Source organism: Podarcis liolepis (assembly GCF_965112155.1).
Source record: "Podarcis liolepis genome assembly, chromosome: 13".
NCBI lineage: Eukaryota > Metazoa > Chordata > Lepidosauria > Squamata > Lacertidae > Podarcis > Podarcis liolepis.
The window spans coordinates 16488157-16512788 of NC_139573.1; the positions used below are offsets into that span (position 1 = coordinate 16488157).

At 45.0% G+C, this 24632-nt stretch overlaps 1 protein-coding gene across 4 annotated transcripts in view; it reads right to left on the reverse strand.

Moving 5' to 3' along the window:
* The window catches only part of LOC310691149 (caspase recruitment domain-containing protein 8-like), a 47397-nt gene extending 23807 nt beyond the window's left edge, over window positions 1–23590 (reverse strand). Inside the window, exons 1-13 of one of the 4 annotated variants that reach the window (XM_083470772.1) lie at window positions 23084–23590; window positions 22339–22568; window positions 22087–22233; window positions 20900–20964; window positions 20303–20526; window positions 18953–19206; window positions 18427–18555; window positions 17811–17949; window positions 17665–17700; window positions 17112–17147; window positions 15101–16999; window positions 13837–14159; window positions 12285–13284 (exon numbers count right to left, since the gene is read on the reverse strand). In XM_083470772.1, the coding sequence (XP_083326898.1) occupies window positions 16719–16999; window positions 17112–17147; window positions 17665–17700; window positions 17811–17949; window positions 18427–18555; window positions 18953–19206; window positions 20303–20526; window positions 20900–20964; window positions 22087–22233; window positions 22339–22568; window positions 23084–23378 (1836 nt within the window). In that variant the 5' untranslated portion in view covers window positions 23379–23590 and the 3' untranslated portion in view covers window positions 12285–13284; window positions 13837–14159; window positions 15101–16718. Of the gene's footprint in view, window positions 1–12284; window positions 13285–13836; window positions 14160–15100; window positions 17000–17111; window positions 17148–17664; window positions 17701–17810; window positions 17995–18426; window positions 18556–18952; window positions 19207–20302; window positions 20527–20899; window positions 20965–22086; window positions 22234–22338; window positions 22569–23083 lie in introns of those variants that run through there. The other 3 variants (XM_083470769.1, XM_083470770.1, XM_083470771.1) reach the window with 3 other exon arrangements.
* Between the last annotated feature and the right edge of the window lie 1042 nt (window positions 23591–24632).

Genomic DNA, 24632 nt, shown 5'->3' on the forward strand with positions numbered 1-24632 from the left:
CATTAAGGATTAAGAAAGCATACAGCAAAGAAACAAAAATAACTATTTCCAACACTGGAGTGCCACAGATTGTATACAAACAAAACACACATTCACATAATGTCAGTCCTGAATCAAGAGCATTACAGTTTTACATTCTAAATTTTTGTACCAGCTATTAATAAACGTAGGGGATGCGGGTGGCACTGTGGGTAAAAGCCTCTGTGCCTAGGGCTTGCAGATCGAAAGGTCGGTGGTTCGAATCCCCGTGGTGGGGTGCGCTCCCGCTGCTCGGTCCTAGCGCCTGCCAACCTAGCAGTTCCAAAGCACCTCCGAGTGCAAGTAGATAAATAGGGACCGCTTACTGGCGGGAAGGTAAACGGCATTCCGTGTGCTGCGCTGGCTCGCCAGATGCAGCTTTGTCAAGCTAGCCACATGACCCGGAAGTGTCTCTGGACAGCGCTGGCCCCCGGCCTCTTGAGTGAGATGGGCGCACAACCCTAGAGTCTGTCAAGACTGGCCCATACGGGCAGGGGTACCTTTATTAATAAACGTATCTGCAAATTGCTGCCTGATGCACATAAAATAAAGTTCCACAAGGTGGCAAAAAAGGTCTGTGGTTTTCTTTACCCTGCAAAAGTGTCCTGGAAGTTCACTCCATTGTCTCTCGAGGCAAATTTTCTCTGAAATTGTAATGGTCCAAATATTCCTGAACCTAGCAGGCAGATCTAGATTTCCCAGACTTCTCCACTTACAAACTACTGTCTGTCTTGTAACAATGAATAAGAAAGTTAGCAGTTCTTTAAATTTAATATTAGAATTTGGTCTTACAAATAACGACAATAAAAATAGCTTAGATGCAAGAGCAATGCAGTTTTAACCAGTTTGTTATGAACATTAGCTCAGAATGGCTTAAAAAATGTGCATTCCCACTAAAGCTGGTAGTGTGTACATTTACTATTGCAGCCCCAACAAGAGTTTGCACTAACTTTAGATGACAAATGAGAAAATTGAGCCAGTGTTCTATCGCAGCAGTTAAATGCCTTAGGAGACGTTTCCATAATATTTCCCAATACTGTTTTAACTCCTTTTTTGGACCGTCATTTATAGCATCTTTCTTCATCAATCACTGCTTGCAAGCCAGTTTTCCATACTTTCTTTAAACCTACTAACAGCCTGCTTTGTTTGTCAAGGAAGTTTGTGATACTATCTCACTTTCTCCCTCAAACCAGCATTTAGCATAGCTTGTTCAAACCTTGTTAAATTCCTGTTGGCATGGGATTCTCTCATGGCAATTCCCAGTGTCCTTTAACAATAAATCCCACTTCCCGGGGACTTCCGGTGCAGCGCGATCTCGCCGCAAGCGGGGGTTTTACCGTGAGGGAAATCCCGGGCTATTTTGAAGGATTAGGGGTGCTACAGGGCGCGGTAGCCCCCAAAAATACCTCTGATGGGTGTCCAGAAGGTCAGGTTCCCAGTGGGACTAGAAGTGGTCAGCCCGGCCATCAGGTAGCTTCACAAGAAGTGAAGAGAATGGCGGAGCGGATCCACGGGTCGAGGGAAGCCATTATCCACCTCCGAATAGCGAAGCCCTGAGCTTGCTGAGAAAGCGCTATGCTCTCAAATTAAAGGACTCCGGCTTTAAATTATTTGAAAACTTGAAGATTTAACAACAAGGAAGTCACGGAGAAATAAGAAGAAGTTTGCGGAGTTCAGCCGAAAACCGAAATCAACTTTGACGCAGCGCTACTTGCAGAGCTGGGAAAGTGAAAGTGAGTTGCCTTAGCGGCTACTGTTTTTTCTCCTCTATGAACTCTTCTGAAAAGTAACTTTTTAGGAGGATACAATATATCAAAGATACTATCGAAGATAAGGGAGAACAGAAGAGTAACTTTTGCAATTTAAAGTCCTTGGTGTAACGGAGGGCATAAATATAAGGAGGAAGCGCTTCTCCACTTTCGTTTTCAAAGAACAAAGGACAGTGAAACGAAAGAGAAGGCTTCGACGCAATTAAGAACTTTTAAGTACAGCGAGCAGACGAAATATTAAAGAACAATTACACTTGTATTGGTTGTGGCAAACTATTTCTATTTTTAACTCCTTGGTGTTTTTATTTCTTTTTGGAATCCTTGATATATATAAGAGACTGAATTGTTGGAGAAATAGAATATTTCTATCTTTTTTGAAACAACGCTACACCAATGAGGTTTTGAGACCTCTAGTGGTTGGAATAAGACAGTATAATTTGTTTTCCTCTATTTTTTTTTTTTTTTGGAGAAACTTGTTGGAAGTTGGATATAATACTGGATATTGGACACAAATTTGAACTTTGAGTATCTTGGATTTATAACTGTGTCACTTTTTGTTACTTGTGAAATTGGACCTTGAACTATTTCCTCTTTTCTTCTTTACTTGGATGCTTATCATATATAACGCTTCAGAACTGGAAGAAGCTTCTCTCTTTCCAGTGGATTAGCCTGAGTGGAGGCAAGAAGAAGGCACTGCGAGAATCCCGTATTGACTCATGGTGATATATATATAATTGAAGGACCATTAATAGCAATATTAAGAGGGTAAAACTGGATGACTGAATAATTAAAATTGTAAAATTGTAGAATTGTAAAATTGAAATTGAATAATTGGAAAAGTGTTAAATTGATAAATCTTGAGGGAGTGGCAAAAGGTTGCTATTGTATTGGTGGGATATAATAGAGTAAAATGTCAAACCCATCGAAGAAAGCGACTGATGGGGGGACACCTGCTGAAAGGAAAGGGTCAAAACAAGAAACAGACTTTAAGGCAGATATTTTAAGAATGTTTGCGGAAATTAAACAGAGTGAAAAGAATTTAGAGTCTAAATTAGAGCAGGTGGATAACAAGATTGGAAAAATGGATAAAAAAAATTGATGAAACAGTCAATGAACTGAAAGGGCAAATAAAAGAAGCGTTCAGGAGAACGCAATCTGTAGAGGAGGGATTAAAGAAGACAAGATTGGAAATGAAGGATGTTAAACGGGAAGAAGAAAGGATTAAAGTAGAGATGTTGGAATTAAATAAAGCACAAGAGGAAATGAAGGATGTAATAGCCATGAATGAATTGCGGCAAAGGGAAGTGAATTTGAGACTCAGAGCCGTGCCGGAGACACAAGGAGAAAATATCAAAGAGAAACTGATAGTGGAACTAGCGAAATGGATGGAACTGCCAGCGGAAGAAATGGCTAAAAATGTTCAGAATGCATTTAGAATGCGAGTGAAAACAACAAAAGCAAAAAGATTTACAGGGGATTGTCTGATTATATTTAAAGATAGAGAAATGAGAAACATGATTTTACAGAAGAACAGAGAAAAGAGGCTGAATATGGATGGGAATTTCATAATCATTTTTAAAGACATACCAATTAGACTACTTAAACGAAGAGATCCCTATAAATCATTGGTACAGACATTGAAGAAAAATAACATCGAATTTAGATGGGAGTTCCCGGAAGGAATATCATTTATGTATAGAAGCAAGAGACACAGACTGACAAACCCAGAAGAAACTGGTAAATTTTTGAGAAAATATAAGGAATTAAGATCAGATGTGGACGGAACCAAAGGAGCAGAGGGAAGATCACCAGGAGAATCAAAACCAGAGGAAGAAGAGGGAGAGAACGGAAAGCATACAGATGAAGAAGAAGAGGAGGAAGAAGAAGAATCAGCTAAATTATAAAAATAAAAATAAAAATTATTTAAAATCTGGACATCATGACGTTAAAAATCTGGAATTGGAACATTAATGGGATGAATGAAAAAAAGAAGAGGAATAAAATTGAACAATTTTTTAAAAAGAAAAATTTGGATATTATTTGTTTACAAGAAATGCACGTGGCAAGAAGACACAAAAAATATTAATCAATAAAAGATTGGGAAATGAATTTGCATCTTCAGATAAGGAGAAGAAAAGAGGAGTGGTTTTGTATATTAAAAACAAAATTGAAGCTCAACAAATTTTCAAAGATGAAGAGGGAAGGATAATCGCGGTTCGAATCAAGTGGCAAGGAGAAAACTTGATTGTAGTCGGGATTTACACACTAAATGGTAATAAGACTGAATTCTACAAAACCCTAGAAGAAAAATTATTTGAATATATGGATCAGAAAATTATATCAATGGGTGATATGAACGGAGTGGTTTTGCTGGAAATGGATAGACTTAGAGAAGGAACAAGCAAAGAAGGGAAGTTACCAAAATCTTTTTTTTCATTGATAAAAAATTGTAATTTGATAGATATTTGGCGTCTTAGACATCCGTTGGATAAACAATTTACTTACTACTCCGAACCGAATCAGTCGATGTCAAGGATAGATCAGATTTGGATTTCGAGCGAACTGAGTCCAAGAACCCAACAAATAGAAATTAAACCGAAAGTAATTTCCGATCATAGTCCAATAGAATTTGAATTGAAAAGTTTTGAGGAAAGAACTTTCAGATGGAGATTGAAAGACTATCTTCTGAACGACCAGGAAATTGTGGAAAAAGCACAAAAGAAGCTAACAGAATACTTTGTTGACAATTGTAATAAAGGTACAAAGACCAAAGTGGTTTGGGATGCAAGCAAGGCAGTAATGAGAGGATTCTTCATACAGCAGAACACAATTAAAAATAAGAATAGAGAAAAGGGAAAAGAAGAAATCTTGAAGCAGATAATGGACAACGAACAAAAACTAATTAAGAAACCAAACAGCTCGAAAATAAAAGAAAATATTAAAGTCCTACAAGCTCAGTTCGCTACTATAATAAATAGAGAAGTGGAATGGAATATCAAAAAACTGAGACAAAGAAATTTTGAATTCTCAAACAAATCAGGAAAATGGCTTGCATGGCAAATTAAAAAAAGAAAGGAACAGAGTACAATAAATAAAATTACATTAGAGGGAGAAGAGCTAACCAACCCGAAAGAAATCAGAAATGGGTTCTTGGACTATTATAGAAGGCTATACAAAAATAAGGAAAGGAATAATCTGAGGAAAATAGAGAGATTTTTGAAAGATAAAAAGGTGCAGAAGATCCCGACAGATAAAAAAGATCAACTGAATACCCCAATTGAAATAGAAGAGATAAAAGAAGTAATAAAAAATTTAAAAAGGGGGAAGGCTCCAGGGCCAGATGGATTCACCGCGTGCTATTACAAAGAGATGAAATCTATTTTGATGATGCCATTGAAGGAAGTGATGAATAACATTCTAAGAGAAGGAGAAATCCCGGAAACATGGAAAGAGGCATACATTACAATTATTCCAAAACAGGATTCAGATCTAACCCAAGTCAAAAATTATAGACCGATTTCACTGCTGAACACAGACTATAAAATATTTGCAGGAATTCTTGCAAAGAGGATGAAGAACATACTATTAGAAATTATTCATAAGGACCAGGCAGGTTTTCTTCCAGGCAGGCAGATGAAAGACAATATAAGAAATATAATTAACATGATGGAATATCTGTCTGCCAGGAACGATAAACAAGCCATAATGATGTTTGTGGATGCAGAGAAGGCATTCGACAATGTAGTATGGGACTTTATGTTGAAAAATCTGGAACATATGGAAGTTGGTAAAGATTTTTTTAATGGGATAAAGGCAATTTATACAGAACAAAAAGCTAAATTGATCATAAATAATGTAGTTACAGAAGAAATAAAGATACAGAAAGGAACAAGACTCTCACCACCATTATTTACAACGGTGTTAGAAGTCCTCTTGAATTCAATTAGACAAAATAATAAAATAAAAGGAGTGACAATTGGACAAAATGAATATAAGATTAAAGCGTTTGCAGATGACTTGGTAATAATGATCGAAGAGCCAACAACTACAGTAAAAGAAGTATTGGAGGAAATGGAACAGTTTGGAGAAGTGGCAGGTTTTAAATTAAATAAGAGGAAAACGAAAATGATTGTGAAGAATATGGACCAAAGTGCAATAGAAATAATGCAACAACAATCACAGATAGAGGTGGTTAAAAAGGTTAAATATCTTGGAATATGGGTAACTCCTAAAAATATAGATTTATACAAGAATAATTATGAACCAGTGTGGAATGAAATAAGAAAGGACCTGGAGGTGTGGGGAAGAATGAAATTGTCATTTTGGGGAAGGATCTCTACAATTAAGATGAATGTGCTACCAAAATTGTTGTTCTTATTTCAGACTATCCCCATAATTAAGGGGAATAGAGTCTTCAAAGAGTGGCAAAGAGCGATTTCAAGATATATTTGGCAGGGCAAAAAGTCAAGAATTCAATTTAAACTGTTAACAGATATAAGGGAAAGGGGAGGCTTTGCCCTGCCTGATTTGAAATTGTATTATGAGGCATCATGCCTTTGCTGGTTGAAAGATTGGGTTAAACTAGAAAACAACGAACTGCTTGATTTAGAGGGGTTCGACAACAGATTTGGTTGGCATGCGTACCTATGGTACGAGAAAAGGAAAGTCCATAAAGGTTTCGAAAACCACATCTTCCGAGGTCCTCTAATTGAAATATGGGATAGGTATAAAAACTTATTAGAATTTAGAGTGCCACACTGGTTATCTCCTCTAGAAGTTTTGAGTGTAAAGAAAACTAATATGAGAAGTAAATGGATAACATATAGTCAACTGTTAGTTAAAGAAGGAGGAAAATGGAAAATGAAACCATATGAGCAGGTTAAAGACTATGTATATGATTGGTTACATTATTTTCAAATAAATGAAATGTTTAGGAAAGACAGTAAGGAACATGGATATGCGGACAAAGACTCTAAATTTCAGATGGAAATCATAGATAATGATGGGAAAACACTATCCAAAATGTACAAGTTGTTGCTAGAATGGAATTTAAAGGATGAAGAAGTCAAGTCAGTAATGATTCACTGGGCTAGAGATGTGGGCCACAACATACAATTTGAGGATTGGGAAAAACTATGGAAGGAGGGTCTTAAATTTACTGCATGTATGACGTTAAAGGAAAATGTCATGAAGATGTTTTATAGGTGGTATATGACACCTGTAAAACTAGCAAAAATGTATAAGATATGTAACAAGTGCTGGAAGTGCAAAGATAAAGAGGGTTCCTTCTACCATATGTGGTGGGAATGCAAGAAAGTGAAAGACTTCTGGGAAAAAATATATAATGAATTAAAGAAGATTCAAAATATACGTTTACAAAGAAACCAGAAGTCTTTCTGTTAGGGATATTAGGGAACGAGATAAAAAGAAAAGATTGCAATTTTTTTCAATATGCAGTAACAGCGGCAAGAGTGTTACTAGCCCAGAAATGGAAACAGCAGGAAATACCGACTGTGGATGAGTGGAGAATGAAGTTGTTAGATTATGCGGAGCTGGATAAATTGACAGGAAAGATTAGATACTTAAGAGACCAAAAGTTCATCGAGGACTGGGGGAAATTTGTGGAATATCTGGAATATATAAGTGAGGGACAGGTAACGCTAATGGGATTTAAAGAAGCACTGTGAAAGGCTAAGAAATATTGTCTAAAGGGAACAGAAAGAAAGATATAAATAAGTTCAATATAAAATCAAGAAATGCCTAACTTTAATTATAACTACGGATGATTTACGGATAAGCTGGAGGAAGTCTTGAAAGTGATTATGTTGTAATATTTTGATGTGAAACTAATATGTTATTTGCTTGTTTTTTTTCTTTTTTTTGGATGTAAACTAATAATTTTTTTTTATAAAAAAACCCAATAAATCCCACTTCCCAGGTAACTTTGGGAATTATAGTTCTGTGAGGTCTCCTAACAACTTTCAGCACTCATAACAAATGACACTTCCCATGATTCTTTGTGGGGACCAATGACAGTTTAAAGTGGTAAGATGCCATTGTAAACATACAGTGCAGATGGGATCCAGGAAATCCAAAGTGTTGTTTCTTATATGCATATCAAAAGTCCACGAGGTGGCAGCAAAGTCCATCAAATTAGCCCTCACATTGAGTACTCTCAAGCGATGGTGAGCTTTTCAGACCCTGCAATATACAGAGTCTTTCTGTATCATCTTTCTCAAGACATTTTGGCACCTGAGGTTGAAGAAACTAGGCTTTCTTTCACTCAGATCAAAGACCCAGTTTGGCACACTCCCATGTGCATTTGCATACACACACACACAGGTTGGGAGCTTCAATGGTGTCCCTTTGGAGGTTTCCTCTGGGGCAAAAGACCTGGCTAGCTAGCCAGTCTCCCCCAGCTATGGCACTGCCTGAGGTGAACTACAAAATGCCACCCCTCCTGATCAGGGAAGAGTGAATTTTGACATCAAGAACCAAGAATAAAGATCTACATCAGGATCTGCTGTATCTGTGGATCATGCTGCCTAAGGCAGACACTTCACCCTGCCTTATAGAAGCGAAGTTCTGGGTGCCCAGGTCCCTTCGGCAGCCCCCAATAAAATATATGAGCCTTACCCCACCCCACCGCCCACAGTTGATGGGCTGTGTCATTCAAATGGTGTGCATGCGCTGTTAGTTTCTGTTTGTCCCACTGTGCAGCTGCTTAGAGTCACAAGACTCTATTTACATTCCAGAGACAGTCCAGGGTGTTGGAAGTCTCACGGGAGACGGATGTGACGTTACTGGTTTCCTGTTCCTTTGTTTTGTTTCAGTTGCTCTCTGCTCTCACAGAGAGAGAATGTGTTTTCTGTCTGCGTAGTAAGAAATAAAGCATAGCGATGTAGCCATAAATTTCATCACTTCCATGTGCTGCTTTGATTCTCTGCTGAATGGGAATGTGCCTGAGCCTCATCAAAGGCTCAGGTCGTTAATCATGTCAGAGGGCGATTCCGAAGGACTCGGCCGGAGGAAGATGAGCTTTATCAGCTCGGTCGAACACAGATTCTGACATGCACCACATCATGTGATCAATTATGCAGGGCGGGGCTTACCTTTTCCCTGCCCCTGCCAATATTTTATTCAAGTTAGCTCCCCTGCCCTGCCCTTGGGTGGACTTTCCAATGTTATAGTCATGGCCTCTTTCCAACTATCAATGATAAGCAAACTAGCAACCAAGGGGAGGAAAACAATTAGGCGCTTTAAGGTAAAGCCAGCTTTATCCCCATAAAAAAAGAGAGAGAAGGCAAAGTTTTGGGTAGAAATCTATCCAATAATCACACTGATTTCCTTCTGATAAGGAAAATTCTGGGTTGAGAGGCTATTCAACTGCCCAGCTCATCGGGACTGAGGCCGTGGGTATGTGTGGTCAGAAAGTAAGGAAGTTCCAGCCAAAAACCAGAGCAAAACAGCTGTTAGTAGACCAAGATATTTATTGTTGCACAACAGGTCCCCACGAGAGTAAGAACCCCGAGCATGGGGCAACATTGACTTTTAAAACTTTTCCCAAATCCCCAGAATACATTTCACCCAGCATCACTTATACATCATTACTACTGTGGGTTAAACCACAGAGCCTAGGGCTTGCCGATCAGAAGGCTGGCAGTTTGAATCCCCACAACGGGGTGAGCTCCCGCTGCTTGGTCCCTGCTCCTGCCAACCTAGTGGCTCGAAAGCACGTCAAAGTGTAAGTAAATAAATAGGTACCGCTCTGTCAGGAAGGTAAACGGCGTTTCCGTGCGCTGCTCTGGTTCGCCAAAAGCGGCTTAGTCATGCTGGCCACATGACCCACAAGTTCAACATTTGCTGACTTTTCCAGACACCTTTCCCAACAACTCCTAAGTACCCACCACCAAAAGAACAATAACAGTCTTTACATTTCCTTGCCCTCAGGGCAGGGGCGTATGAAGGGGTGGGGGTGCAGGCAGCCCCGGGTGCCATCCCTGAGAGGGGTGACAAAAAGGCACACTGCAGGGGGCTCGGCCCACTGCTGCAATGCATGGCGGATCGCCCGCCCACCCTGATGATGATACAGGGCACGGGGGATTGCCCAGCTGTCACCAATGCAGTGCGTGGGGATCACCCACCCTGCCGCCAACACCGCAGCATGAGGCGGATTGGGCTCCCTTCGCAGCTGTCCCCGCAGCGAACACCACAGTGTGCAGCAGATTGCGCCCCCCCCCAGTGCAGCTCACCCTTGCAAGAGGGATTGATATCTGGGAATTGTAGCTAAAGTGTAGGTGGGTTCAGGGGTAGGTGCAGGTGCAGGAGGAGGAGGCGGCAGGAGGAGAGCCTTCAAGGGGGGAGGGGGGAGGAAACAACAACAACCGGGTTCAACCGAAGGCTTATTCACAAGGAAACCTATATTGCCAGCCACCGCTTCTGCCACCATGAAATGGTTGAGATTTGAAAGTGGTTGCCTTGGGGTGGACCGTGTCCAGAGAAGTTTCAGACCGAGTGAGTCTTTGCGCCATTGCCCCGTACTCCCGGGCTGCTCTCTGGGGGTGGGGGAGCCATGCTGTTTTGCCGGCGGCCTCCCCTTTCCCCTGAGGGCCCCAGGAAGGCTTGGGAGACGCGGGCCCTGATGACGGGACGCCCAACTCCTGGTGCTTTCATGAGTTCCTGCTTCTGCGGTCATGGTGGGAGATAAAGGCAAAAAGAGTCCTTTCCTTGAGGGTTAAAATGACGTTGGAATTGAAAGAATCGGTCAAAGTACTGATTTTATATTAATTTCTAAACTAGGTATCTTTTTCTGAGCTGTTTGGTTAAAAGGAAACATTTTGGCACAGTCTTAGATACAATGTATCAAGAGCTGCTCTGCGGGCTCTGAATTCTGCCCGATAGGGGGCGCTGTTCAGTAACTGCAATTGGCTAGCTGGCAAAATCCTGAGCTTCTGATTGGTCGGTTGCCGGTAGCATGCAAATACAGAGTTCATTGATCAGTTTTATACTTTACATACAGAAATCGCATACAAAGAGACAGGCTTTTTGTTTATTAGAAAAGTGTGTGTCTTGTGCTTGTGCCTCCAGCCAAGAGAGGACGGAGGACTATCTCATAAGGAGAGAGATAGTTTCCGGCTGTATGTTACTTTTCTAAGCTAAGTCTGCCTTCTGGGATCAGAATGTGAGTAAACTCTTTTTACACTTTTATAGAAGACTGTGTTGTGTCTTATCTTTTATGAGGGAATAAGGGGAAAATACCAGAACAGTTATTATAGAGGCTTTAGCGAGCCTGAACAAACACATCTGCTGTGAGTTTAAAATGGGGAATGTTACTCTGCTAAAATTGTGGAACTTGTTAACACAAGTTTGAAAGGCTATAATCAGACAATATATCCTCTCCTGCATCCCAGAACATTCCCACGGGGGGGGGGGGAGAGAACTTCAGATTTGTATTGATTTGTATTGATTGGGGGGGCACCTGCTTGTGGGAATGTTCAGGGATGCAGGAGAGGATATATTGTCTGATTATATCCTTATCCAACTTGTGTTAACAAGTTCCACAATTCAGCAGAGTAACATTCCCCTTATTTTTAAACTTTGCAGCGGGATGTGTTTGCTCAGGCTCGCTAAAGCCTCTATAATAACTGTTCTGGCATTTCCCCCTTTATTCCCTCATAAAAGATAAGACACGACACAGTCTTCTACAAAAGTATAAAAAGAGTTTACTCACATTCTGTTCACAATCGGATCCCAGAAGGCAGACTTAGCTTAATGAAGTAACATACACTTGGAATCTATCTCATAAGAAGACAGTCCCTTTGTCCTCTCTTGGTTGGAAGCCAAGAGGGCATCTTTGGCTTAGTAGATGTTGTTTCTTCGATGCGGTGAAAGAGAGAGAGATGGCTGCCCTGCCCTGGGCTTTTGTCATTACCTGCACAGGTGAGGCCACACCCACCTCTAGTCACATGCAGAGGAAGTCTGTCCCAGCCCAGAAGGATACAGGAAGTTTACCTGCTGGCTGGACAAACATTCCTCCCCATGTGTAAACATGTTCACTCTAGGAATGTTGTACTTGACTGCTCTTGTGTTTCACATCCTACACTGCTCCCCTGGCCCCTCTTGGCTGCGCCCATGCTGGGAATCCAGACAAACCCGCCCACCCCCCCCCGCAGCGGGAGCACGTGGAATCCACCTTTGAACTTCCCCAGATCCGACTTCTGCAAGCCCCCCAGGGCGCTGAGCAGCAGGGGAGAAGGCGGCTCTTGGGTCTTGTCCTTGCCCAACGGTGCACCCAGCAGGAGGTGCTAAAGTCAGGGGTGAACGATGGCGTCATGACACCTTGGGTGGGGCATTGCTACACAGCGCGCATGTGCAGCATGCACTGTATATAGCGCCGCCGCACATGCGCTATACATAATTCGGACGGTGGTGGGATCCCTCCGTAGCCCCTACAGCCGCATGTAGAGGATCCCCTCCCTTTTTTTATTTAAGTACACATTTTGAATGTTGAATGTTTTGAGATTTTATTTGCTTATTGTGGATGTTGACATGTATGAGAAAGATTTTTGAGAATTTATGACAAACCAATAAAGATGAATTTAAAAAAAAATAAAAAAATCCTAGAATCCTAGAACTGTAGAGTTGGAAGGGACCCTGAGCCCTTATGTTGTTATTGCAATAATAAAAAAACAATGACGACAACAATTGCGCAGTAGGCCAGTTTAGCCAGTAATTGCTTGGTGACAGGTTAAGAAAATTACATAGGAAACTGTGTGACGTAGGCAATTTCCTGCCATTGTGTTGTGGTTTTCCTGGTTCAGTTACAAAATGAGATCGAGAGAGAAGCGAAAAGGGCAGTTATGCGGCAAGACGAGGCTTTCAGTGGAAGAGCCCACTCCCCAGTTTTGCTAAGTAAGTCGTCCCCCTTCCCCAAAATGTAGCAAAAGCGCTAATGAACCTCAACCACCTTTACTCTACTGCCGCTTTAAACCACCGGAGTATCTCATTTGGCGGCAACTCGCCGAACTCGGGACGAGGCAAAAGTTTCGCTCCCCTCCAGACCCCCCCCTCGCGATCCTTAGTATCCACCGCTGCCAGGGCCAAAGCTAAATGGGTCGCCAGAAAGCACTCTGGGCTGTGAGCGGTCCTACCAGGGCTACGCCTCCACTCTGGGCTGCTAGCGATCCTACGGGGGCTGCGCCTCCACTCTGGGCTGCGCCCGATCCTTGGGGGGCTGCGCGTCCTCTCTGGGCTGCCCCCGATCCTCGGGGAGCTGTGCTTCCTCTCTGGGCTGCGCCCGATCCTCGGGGGGCTGCGCCTCCTCTCTGGGCTGCGCCCGATCTTCGGGGGGCTGCGCCTCCTTTCTGGGCTGCGCCCGATCCTCGGTGGGCTGCGCCTCCTCTCTGGGCTGTGCGTCCTCTCTGGGGTGCGCGTCCTGTCCCGGCTGCCTGCGCCGGCGGCACCTTCTTCCCCTGGCCCTTGCAAGGCATCCTGAGCCCTGGAGGATGAAGGACAAGAAGGGAGCTGGAGCAGCTGTCCCGCGGAACCGACTGACACAGGGCCCTCAGGGGAGTGGAGGAAGATCCGCCGACGGCTGCCCCGAACGGGGGGGGGGCATTGGCCACTCAGAGGAATCAAGCGGGGCCGGGAAGCTGCCGGCAACTCCCTTTCAAAAGCGCAGGAAAATCTTCCTCTGCTAAATCAGGAAAGGAAACACCCGGGGGGTTGGGGCGCGGAGGGGGGCTCTCCTGGGCTCAGGGAAGTCGAAAAGGGGTGGACCCCAGGCAAGAAGGGGCTCTACCTGCTGGCTGCGCTGGAGGGTCCTTCGCAGCCCCCGGAAACATTTTACTAAGAAATAATAAATTAAATAATGGATTGTCTGTGAAAGAATTCCTTGCAAGGTGAAATGCGTGAGGAATTGAATGGGTGGAAGGGGGAGGGTTGGAGGAGAGCGCTAATTTCTCCGTGGCTAGGGGGCGCAATCTGAACGCTTCTGCCAGGGGCGCAAGATCAGCCTGGCCGCTGCGCTCCCTCCCCAGCCGCTCCTTACTTTTCCCAGTGGCGGGCAGGAGCTCCTCGGCGCGGTCCTTGCAGTTGATGGCTTTCAGCACCTTGGCGGTCAGCTTCACGGCGTACTCCTCGGCGTAGAAGCTGATGAGCAGATCTTTGAGGTCCAGCGCATCCGCCTTCTGCAGCCGCCCTCGTGGGATGTTGGCGTAGCCCTTGGAGATGGGGAACCTGTTCAGCTTGGCCTTGAACCTCCTCAGCTCGTCCTCGTTCAAGTTCTCCAGGCAGTCCAGCAGGCGGTCCTCCGCGCTCCTCGCCATGGCGCTCCTTCAGTGCCAGCAAGAAACGAAACTTGCTTCGCGGAAGCTGCAAAATTGAAAGCAAGCATGGTGCCTGGGGTGGGGTGGGAGATGGGGATGTAGGACTCGGATTGGTGCAGCGGGAGGAGAGAGGCGTGGCCTGAGTGAAAGCTCCAAAAGGTGGCGGAAACGCTCCCCCGAGGCTCTCGCGCTTTTCTCTGTCTGTTTTCTTAGCACGCTGGGCAGAGACGGTTTCTCCCATTATAAACATTTGCTTACAAAAGGCGCTCTGGCAGGGGCGGAGCAAGGCAGGTGTAGCTGTAGGGCAGCAGGTAGCCTCCTCGGAGGCCCCGCGATCTCCCCCCCCCCGAAAAAAAGAGTTCAGCAACTTTTGTCACTGCCAGTTGCCACTGTCTCTTGAGAGTTGGACGTGCCTGCTATAAATAAAATAACACAAGCCAAAACACAATCCATCCTGTAGATTTAAGTCCACAGTATCTGTCCACAGTCGCCTGCTTGTTATCAGAGCCCCAGAATCCACATTCCTTTGTAAGAAAATATGAAATAAAGTCAAACCATTTTTGCAGGCAAAAATAATAATAATAAATAAATAAATCAATGGGGGGGTGCAAGAAATTTTCCGCACCAGATACCACCTGACCTTGCTGCTCCTGTTTCTTCCTGGTGCCAAGTTGTGCAGGCAAACCCTCCAACATTTCTCTGATGAAAATAGGGGAACAACAACAATAACAACAACGTTATTATTTATACCCCGGCCATCAGACCAGGTTGCCCCAGCCACTCTGAGTGGCTTCCAACGTATATAAAAACATAATAAAACATTAAACTTTAAGAAAGACTTCCCTATGGAGGGCTGCCTTTAGGTTTCTTCTAAAGGTTCCCTAGTTACTTATATCTCCTTGGCTTGGGTGTAGCAAAACTCCATACCCGCCAATATTTCTCCGATGAAAATAGAAAAGCGGGACATTCCAGGATCAAATCAGTAACCTGTAAATCCGGGACTGTCCTTTGAAAATAGGGATACTTGGCGGGTTTGCAGCACACGGCTCTTGCAGGAGCGAAATTCTGGAGAGATAGGGGTGGGGGGACTTGGGGGGACGGAGCAGGTTTGTAAGAAATAAAGAGGAAAGCCATGCGAACAGCCAGGCGCCGGTCTGTTCTCGTAAACATCACAGAAATCACACACGCAGGCAACCCCTCGTCCCTTTTCTATAAACCTGAGGCGCGAGACTTTCATATATTCCGCTCGAGTTTTCTGATAGACTGACAGAGCGAACCTCGGGCCCGCCGCTTAATCTCTTTTTCTCCCACGTTAGAGGCTTTTGACGCACGACAGGCAGACATTCAACAGATGAAAGCTTTATGCACATATACACAAACACATTTATTTATTATTTATACCCCGCCCATCTGGCTGGGTTGACTGGGGGGACACCTGCCCCCCTTGGCTGCGCCCATTCTGGGAACCCAAACGAGCGCATGGAATCCGCCTTTGAACTTCCCCAGATGCTCCAAGCAGCAGGGGAGAAGGAGGCCCTCGGGTCTCGTCCTTCCCCGACAGCGCGGCGGAGCCCAGCAGGTGGCGCGAAAGGAACACGCTCTGATTCCAAGGCTTCCCTGGCCGTTCGCGTCGGCTCCGATTGGCCGCGCGGGCGGAAGGGGGCGGGTGCGGAGCTCCGGGCTCCAATTCTCATCTTGCTTTCGCTTTCCTCCCGTCTGAGGAAGCTCCTCTGCTCTAACAGCTTCCGCTTTCGCTTTCTGTCCTCCGGAAGGGAGGAGGCGGGGCTTGGTGGAGGCTCCTTGCGTCGGGCGCGCCAGCCTTGCTGCGACTGGGGCTCCTTCCTCTCGAGAATTTCCTTCTCCTCTCCCGCCTCTGCCTTCGGCGCGCGGAAGGGCTCCTCGGGGCTCTTCTTCCCGGCCTCTGCCGAAGTGCTGCCCGGGGAACTGGGACTCCAGAGCCCGCCGAAGGCGCCCGATGGCGTTTAGGACAGCCCGGTTGAGGGCCTTGAGGGAAGGGTCGGGTGGGAAGGATATCGCTGAATTCTTCATAGAGCGGGTAGGCTCTGGAGGCAGTATTCAAATTGTCCTTCCCACGGTCTTTGCACAGAAGAACAGATTCAAAGCAGAGCCCTAGCTGCGGGTGTGTGTGGACCAAGAGTAAGATAGGAAGAGGATGGAGGCTCAGGCAGTAGGAAATTCTGCTTTGAACAACTTAATGGATTCAGTAGTTGTTGCTGTTTAGTCGTTTAGTCGGGACCCACTCTTTGTGACTCCATGGACCAGAGCACGCCAGGCACTCCTGTCTTCCACTGCCTCCTGCAGTTTCGTCAAATTCATGTTGGTAATTTCAAGAACATTGTCCAACCATCTCGTCTTCTGTCGTCCCCTTCTCCTTGTGCCCTCAATCTTTCCCAACATCAGGGTCTTTTCCAGGGAGTCTTCTCTTCTCATGAGGTGGCCAAGGTATTGGAGCCTCAGCTTCAGGAACTGTCTTTCCAGTGAGCACTCAGGGCTGATTTCCTTAATTCAGTACAAAGGGAAGGCATGAGATCATTCAGTGCATGCAACTGGATCACCTGGGATAGATCTCTCCATTTCTGCAGCCTCAGCTCCATTCAAGGTCAGCAATAAGGAACCTGTTTTTGGCCTTCAATGCCTTGTAGAGCTGATCCTTGCAATAGTGGTTCCAGCCAGGCACCAGCGTGTAAAGTTCCCTCATTTTTTCTTGGTTAGTTTCCCTTGAAGAGATTTTTTGGTACTGTTCTTCATCCAGGATTTGGCCGTATAGCATATCCAGGACTGCTGCAACATTGGTGGTCCGCTGGATCAGCTGTTCCCGATACTGTTCAATGAAATGGCAGTCAGAGGAGCTGGATGGAGGAGCATCTGTCAGACAAAAGAAGAACAATTCACATTTAAAGGGGTGGGGGAGGTTTAGAAGATGCTGCAAGAGACTGACCTCTGGTTACATGAGACCATATTATAGATTCCTACTGACCTTGTACTGAGTGGAAAACAGAAGGCGTCAAGTCTTCTGAAAGGGGACAGAAAAGAGGGAAGTTAGACAAACTATGATTGGGATGTCCTTATCAATCCTTCATCTCAAGCTTTGGTCAAATCATGGAGTCCTTCCTTGTTCAAATGTTTAAAGGTGGCTAACCCAGAGTTACCCTGTCTGAAATTTGGCAATGTTCATCACCTCATGTCTCCCAAGTTTCACCACCTATGTGAAATAACAAACAAAAGGCTATAGCTCTTTTGGTTTCCAAATGTAGCAAATGAGATTTTTGAAGATTTGTTTTTTTCTGGATTGCAATTCAGATCAGAACTCCAGATTGGGTTGGGCCAGATCCATATGAATGTGAACTGAACCAGATCTGGAGTTGATCCTGAATCGTATTTCAGTTGGGCGGGGGGTGTTGCATTGCCTTAGTATCTAATACTTTATTAAATGCTTACTCTTTGTACCTATTGGGAAGAAGGATGGGATACAAGCACAAACACAGGGGAAGTGAATAAACAATTTAAATAAATAAATAAATAAAACTTACCTTGTGCTGGGGGCAGAACAGAAGAAGTCAACTCATCTGAAAGATAACAGAAAAAGGGAAATCAGAGGGGGAATGTGGCTGGAATGTCCTCCGTTAGCCTACTTCCCAATGGATGGTCCAACCTTTGGTCCTCTCTCAAAGCTCACCGTGTCTCACACAGGCCCTCCACACAAGTTCATCCTTCTTATTTATCAGGTTGAGCTCCAGTTCATCCTGCATGTGCTGAGCACACAGTTCAATGTACTGCTGTTTCATGTCTGCATTCAGGTAGTTTAACTTCAGTTCCTGTGAGAATGAGTGAAAGATGGACTTCTTTTCTGTTGAGCAGGACTAAAAAAATGGGAGGAAATTGCAAGGAAGTGGATTTTGGCAAAACTTTTTGGAAAACTTCCTAATGGTAACAGTTGTTACCATTGGGACAGTGCCTTGGGAGGTGGTGGCCCCAACTTCACTGGCATTATTTAAGAAGAGGCTGCACAGTCATCTCCAAAGGGATTTAAGAGGTATTTGCATCCTTCTTTGGAGAGCTTGCACTGGGCAGGGAGGTGGACTGTAGAGGCAGGTGAAAAAGATGACCCCAAAGTTCCTTCTGACTCTATGATTCTATGTGCAAATGTTGCTTAACCCACAGCTTTCCACCCAGCCCTCCATTCAAGAGGGTAAGCAAAAGGCTGAAGAGCTCTGAGCTGAGTTTCTCCTATTCTCATACCTCACAGGCTAGGTACCCTCCCAGCAAAACCTTTCACCCTCTTCGCGCTGTACCTTCGGATAGATTGTGACATCATTTAACTTCTGCACAAAGAAGCGAGAGCCAATCTTAAGAGGTTTCATGGTCACAGGATTTTTTTGCATTTTTCGTGAATGGCACTTCACTTCATACTCATGGACAGCCTGGAACGAGCAAACAAAGTCACTTTTCAGACATTCAAAGAAGATGACAAACTGCTGGAGGACTTTCCAACAAACTGAACTGGCAGAGGTTCAGATATTCTCTGGGTAAACACTTCCGAGACTAACAACATATAAGGAAAACTAGGTCACTTTGACACTCAATACTGAATCTTGGCCAATGGTTCCCTGTCTTTTTTCCACCATGGAATCTAAGGAACCACACATGCAGTTCCTAATTAACCCCCCACCCAGGCACTGACCAAACCCTGACCTGCTTGGCCTCAGCAAGATGATGGCTTCATATGCCTTCAGACGAGATCCTTGCTCTGATCAACAGGATCAAGCGAATCATCTTGTAAATTTTTGGAACCTAGTAGAACTGGAGATTCCTGGTTACCTTTTTAAAGGAAGAGTCATTGGGGAGGAGGTACAGGTGGAATTTTGGAGCAGAGTTTTCCAGCTTTTCATAGAGCAGGGCCACAGCGTGTACCTTTATCTTTTGCTTAAACCAAAACTTTTTGAAAACTGCTCCACAGGGAGATAACTTGGGGTTTTCCAACACAGCATGAAGTGGTCCCACTCTGGCTGGCTTCTGCAGACTCATCATCCTACCGACAAAATGTGCTATGAGGACTTGGGAACCCTTTTTACCTATCAGAGGAAGGAATGCAAATGAAACACAGTTTAATAGTAGTTAGCCTGTAGACCCACTGCCCTAAGGTAGGCACCTAGTTCTTACGACCTTTTGTTCACCCATTCCCGAAGACTCCAGAAGGTTCAAAATACTCAACACTGGAATGCTGTTATGCTGTTTCAAGTGATGGCTGACCATCAATTTATCTAGCCTTTTTTTTTTTTTTTTTTTTTGCATAACTGGCTTGCTTTTTTTGATAGCCTGTGATAATAGATGCTGCTTTATGTCTAGCACAGATTGTCTCAAATGAGCATCTGCTCTCTGTTGCCCAGATTCCAATACTGTAAGACATGAACTGGCTCTACTGCAACAAGGAGTTCCTTAGCTGAGGTACTGCAGCAAAAGTGGGTATCCTCAGTCTTGGGGGCCAGAGATGGTCCTCTAGACTTCTCTGCCAACCCCTTAGAACTCTCCTTCCACTAATGAATAGTTTTGTCTGGATTGAGATTCACTTTCTGCACCCACAATGGATCTGGTGGTCCTTGGAATAAAATAGCTGCAATTCAAATCACACAGCAGCATTTATTATCTGAATTGGTAGTAAGGAATGGAAGCTAAAGTTCAAGGAGCATCTGCACGTCTTCCCATAATGCAAATCAAGAGCAGTGATTTACCAAGGTGGAAACCAGAAAACATGGGCTATAGACAGCAGAGGTATTTTGTCCTTGGAAGAGTGTGTAAACACTGAAGAGGTGTATACTCAAGTTCACATGAACTATTCAACTAACATTTATTATTTATTAGATGTATATCCTGTCCTACCTCCCAAATGACTAATCTTTACCCATTGAAATGAATTGACCCATTTAGTCATTCCTTTCAGTGGGTTTACTCTGAGTAAACGTTAGTCAAACCCAACGCTTGATGCTGATTTATTGCCCTACTGTTCTCACAATCAAAATGGTTTAAGAGGGACAAGCATGTTACAAGTGGGGAAAAACAAGAGCTTAGGTTAGGAAGCCAAGTCTCCCTACTTCTCCCTCCCAACCCATGATAGTCAATCCCATTTAGGATTCTTGTTACAATGGTTATGGAAGCTTTCTCTTACCGTACCTGCAAGACACAAGAAGTGAGGGAGTTGAATAGCTGACACAGACTCGACTGGATCTGCTTGGATGTTGAGCAAAGGGCCGGCAACCATCAACTTCCATGCATCCCTCCTGTTCAGGTGTTTAGGCCATGAGTCAAATTGGTATGTGATGGTCACAGCTCCCCTCACCTCAAATATGAGATCAGTATAACAGCAACGGAAAGAGCCAGCCTCAGTAAAGCATACCCTGAAAGCAAGCAAGAAAAAGTCAGATGGGGAAGGGGGTGGAACACATTCCTTTGCTGTTAAGAGAAATCATAACTCTTGTCCTATGTGCTTGCTTGGTAAAACATATGTAGTAAAAGTTTAACACTGCCTGAAATTTGTGGTTATTCATCCTTGGTTTTCCTGCATCTGATATAGTAGCTGACCCACAGCTTCCTTGAAATACAGTAGATCTTGGTCACTGCTACTGATCTGCCACATAAATGTGCAGCTACATATGTAACCTGGGTGTGCTTTAGAGAACACCAACATTTATAATGATTGCGAGACCCACATGAGGCGAGTCTACAGAACATTCCCCAGAAGGTAGGCTGAAAATGAGATAAATTACTCACTTGTAGGATGCATGATTCCCTTGTAAATCCAGAACAACCTCCGGGTTGATTTTTCCTGGAAGAGCCTTTAACAAAGCAGTAATGATTAATATTGATGCCAATGCACACCCACACACCCACACCCAATCTCATCTGAAAATAAGAATGTCCTTCTTCCCCAAAATCCTCAACAGGCAGTTTAGTGTAGGAGACATTCCATGAAGGTGGGCTGAATTTGAAAAATTCCACTACAAGCTGAATGTACATTGATTAAAACATGTTAAAGCACCAGAAAAAAGTGTGGATTTCAAATTGATAACATTCAGTGGACCGTCTGTAAAATGTGAATAGGACTGATGATTCTACCCCCTAAACTAGAATCACAGTGTGATAGTCCAGAAAGTCAATTGCAATTCTATTTACTTCCATTGCCAACTGTATGGAAACTGCTTTACCACTATCTATTGACACACACACAAACCAACACCAACGGTTCTAAAAGGTGTGGGATGTATTATTACTAGAGCAGCCAAGTACAACATTTTCCTGTTGCCTAGAGTGGACACACAGAGGAATGTGGCTCCCAGACAGAGAGGACTTCCTGTCATACCTGCTCTGGAGCTTCCTGCCCTTGTGTGTGACCAGGTAGATGGGCATGACCCTAGCTGACCAGATAAAAGGGCTGGCCACGCAACCATCTCTCTCTTGGACTCCTGCTCTCCTGGCTCTCAGCCAGCACATGGCTCAACCTTCACATAGGATGGAGCCCAAAAGCCCACTGTAACCACAAGATAAAGCCTGCCTTCAGATTACTGCTGTGAACTGAATGTGAGCAAAACTTTATTCTTACTTTTAAAGAAGACTATGTTGTGTTATTATTTTAAGTGGGAAATAAAGTGGAAACTTACCAACAACAATCCAGACTGGACAAGGCATACTGGATTGCTTAATTAAATGATTATAACGAATCATCAACTTGCTTCCAATAAGGTGCAAAGGGATTCCCCCCCCCCCCGATTTCTCACTAGCGTGAGGAGGGATAATATCAAAACTATATATCCTTTCCTACCTTCCTTAACATTCCCACAAACAGATTACTTTCCACAGTAAACTTGAATTTCAAGTTTGGTAGATTCACCTTGAAAGTATCCATGTATTCCTCATTCCTGTGGATGGTAATGCAAATCAGATTGAGTCCAGTCCCTTACCTTACTGGGACACCTGCTACACGGGACACTTCCCCCAAAATCTGCAGTCTCATCTGTCTGACTGCTGCTTTCTTCTTCTACAAACTGGGTTTTTTTCTCACCGCAGCACTGAGTGGGCAGGAATCTGGATTGAAATTTGATTCCACTCTGTAAAATAAGGACAGTTATTTATAATCCCACATAGCTGTGCTGTGATCGAAGGAGAAATTTCATTGTCCTTGAGGATTAGGAAGAACCCGAAACCAAACTCACCTTGTGCTGCGTTTTGTACGACCGCCTCTGTTTCCAATTGTCCATTTCTACGCATTCCACAAATTGGTGACAAGTTTTCATCCCCCTTTCCCGAGTTCTAATCGGCAATTTGTGACCTTTCTCACATTCTTCGAAAATGTGTTCTGGGTCCTTTTCAGGAATTTTCCATAGGTGTTTCCTTCCCGTGTGGATCATCTCATCACTAGACATTGTGACTTGTTGCAAATTACCTGTTGTAGAAACGTTTGTTTGCTTGTTTTGACATCAGCAGAAAAAGAACGAGAACCTCAACAGGGTATGAAAAGCTTCCCTATACGGGATCCTACCGCTTGCCTGCCTAATTTCCCAGGGCCAACTTTCAAGGTCAAGTGATTCTCCAAGGCCGCAGATAGAGGCAAGTCTTTCCTAGCCCGGCTTGCCATTTTTCAAAAATAACTGTTGCAAAAGAAGGTTGAGTAAGAAAGTGTTCTTCAGAATAACGCACAGAAAAGAGATACAATATATTCGAAATTTCGTCCCTGCCGTTTAATGTCCATGTTGAGGTGATGCAATGGAATAATGAGAGGGAGAAGGAGAGCAAAGCGGGGATATGGGAAGGGAGGCAGGGGATTCCCAAGGCGTCCCTCCAATTTTGTCGCCACGCGCTTGTACAGCTGGACCCCGGGAAGCAAACCTCCCCTCTCCCGGCCAACGTTTCCATAGGAGATCTGGGCGAAGCAACGGCTCCCCTTCCCGAGGTCCTTACCTTGCCTGCTGCGGAGGAGGCGCTTCTCCGCCTGGCGCCGGCCGTCGATGGTCCTCCGCGCCTCGGCCGCCACCTCCACGGCGCTGCTCTCGCGGTTGTGGCGGAGCAGCTCGACCGGGAACTTCTCCAGCTCGCCCTCCTCGGAGCGCGCCGGGGTGAGACTCAGGGGGCCACGGCTGGCGCCACGGAACAAGCGGAGACTTGGCAGCCGGGATGCTCTGCCGCAGCGGAAAGAATCCTCTTCAGAGAAGCACCCGTCCCCAGCGCAGCTCAGAAAACATTTCACCGACAGCATTTCCCCCCCACCCAAAGGCCCTGCAAGAGCGGCTTCCTTCTCCTTAACGGGCTACTTCCACATCCCTAGGGCGGAGAAGCTCTGCGCGGGTTTCTGGCCTCTCCCAGCCGCCTTCCCTGCCCGCTTCAGTCGCTCGCCCCGTCGAAGTCCCGAGAGGCAGAGCCCCGCTTCAGACACCAGGGAACTCGACGGCGGTGACGGAGACCGCGATTGCCGCGGCTGCTCCTGCCCGACCCCCGCTCTTAAGCAGGTGCGCAGTCTCTGCCAGGACGCCGAAGCCTGCTGGAGGCTTTCTGCGACGTTTCGGTTTCTCTCCTTCGCACGCGACTTCCTCATCCCTGGGATCTTGAGACTCTCGCCTTCTCCGCCTACCGCCCCCAATCGCCTGGGGAACCAGAGGAGCATTTCCGCTTCAGACACCAGCAGACTCGACGGCGGGGACGAGATGGCCTGAAGGGCTTTTTCTTCCCGCTGCTCTCTCTTTTCCGCCCCGCCCAGCCGTGCGCTTCGGCAGGCGCGCAAGTTGCGCGGCTTCGGAAGGGCTCCGAGGGGAAGGACTCTGAAGTCTGCTCAAGCTTTTCTGAGAGAGGTTTTTCCTACATTGTGGTAGAAGGGAAGGGGTTTCTTGTCCCCGGGATCCAAACCTGGGAGGAGGCCGGGGAAAAACGGGAGGAAGGAACAGGACGCAGCAGGTGGTTGAGCAACTGATAAATGAATTTTCAGCCTCATAGAGGTTCATTTGAAAATAAGACATACAGTGGTACTTCGGGTTACAGACGCTTCAGGTTAAAGACGCTTCAGTTTACAGACTCCGCTAACCCAGAAATAGTGATTCGGGTTAAGAACTTTGCTTCAGGATGAGAACAGAAATCGTGCTCCGGCGGCACGGCGGCAGCAGGAGGCCCCATTAGCTAAAGTGGTGCTTCAGGTTAAGAACAGTTTCAGGTTAAGAACGGACCTCCGGAACGAGTTAAGTACTTAACCCGAGGTACCACTGTACTGTAGAACCTTTAGTGTCATCCGCCCAGAGATTCAGGCACCTTCTGTGCCAGCTTTTAAAGCCCTGCTGAAAACTGTTCTATTCTGCCTGGCCTATGCAGGAAATTAATGTTCCTTCCATAATGGTTAAGTGATGTCTGGTTTTAACTATTTTTTTTGTTTTTTTTGCATAGTTTTGTTGCTGTAAACCACTTTGCTATATTGTGTACTAATCAGGGGTCAGCAAACTTTCAGCAGGGGGCCGGTCCACTGTCC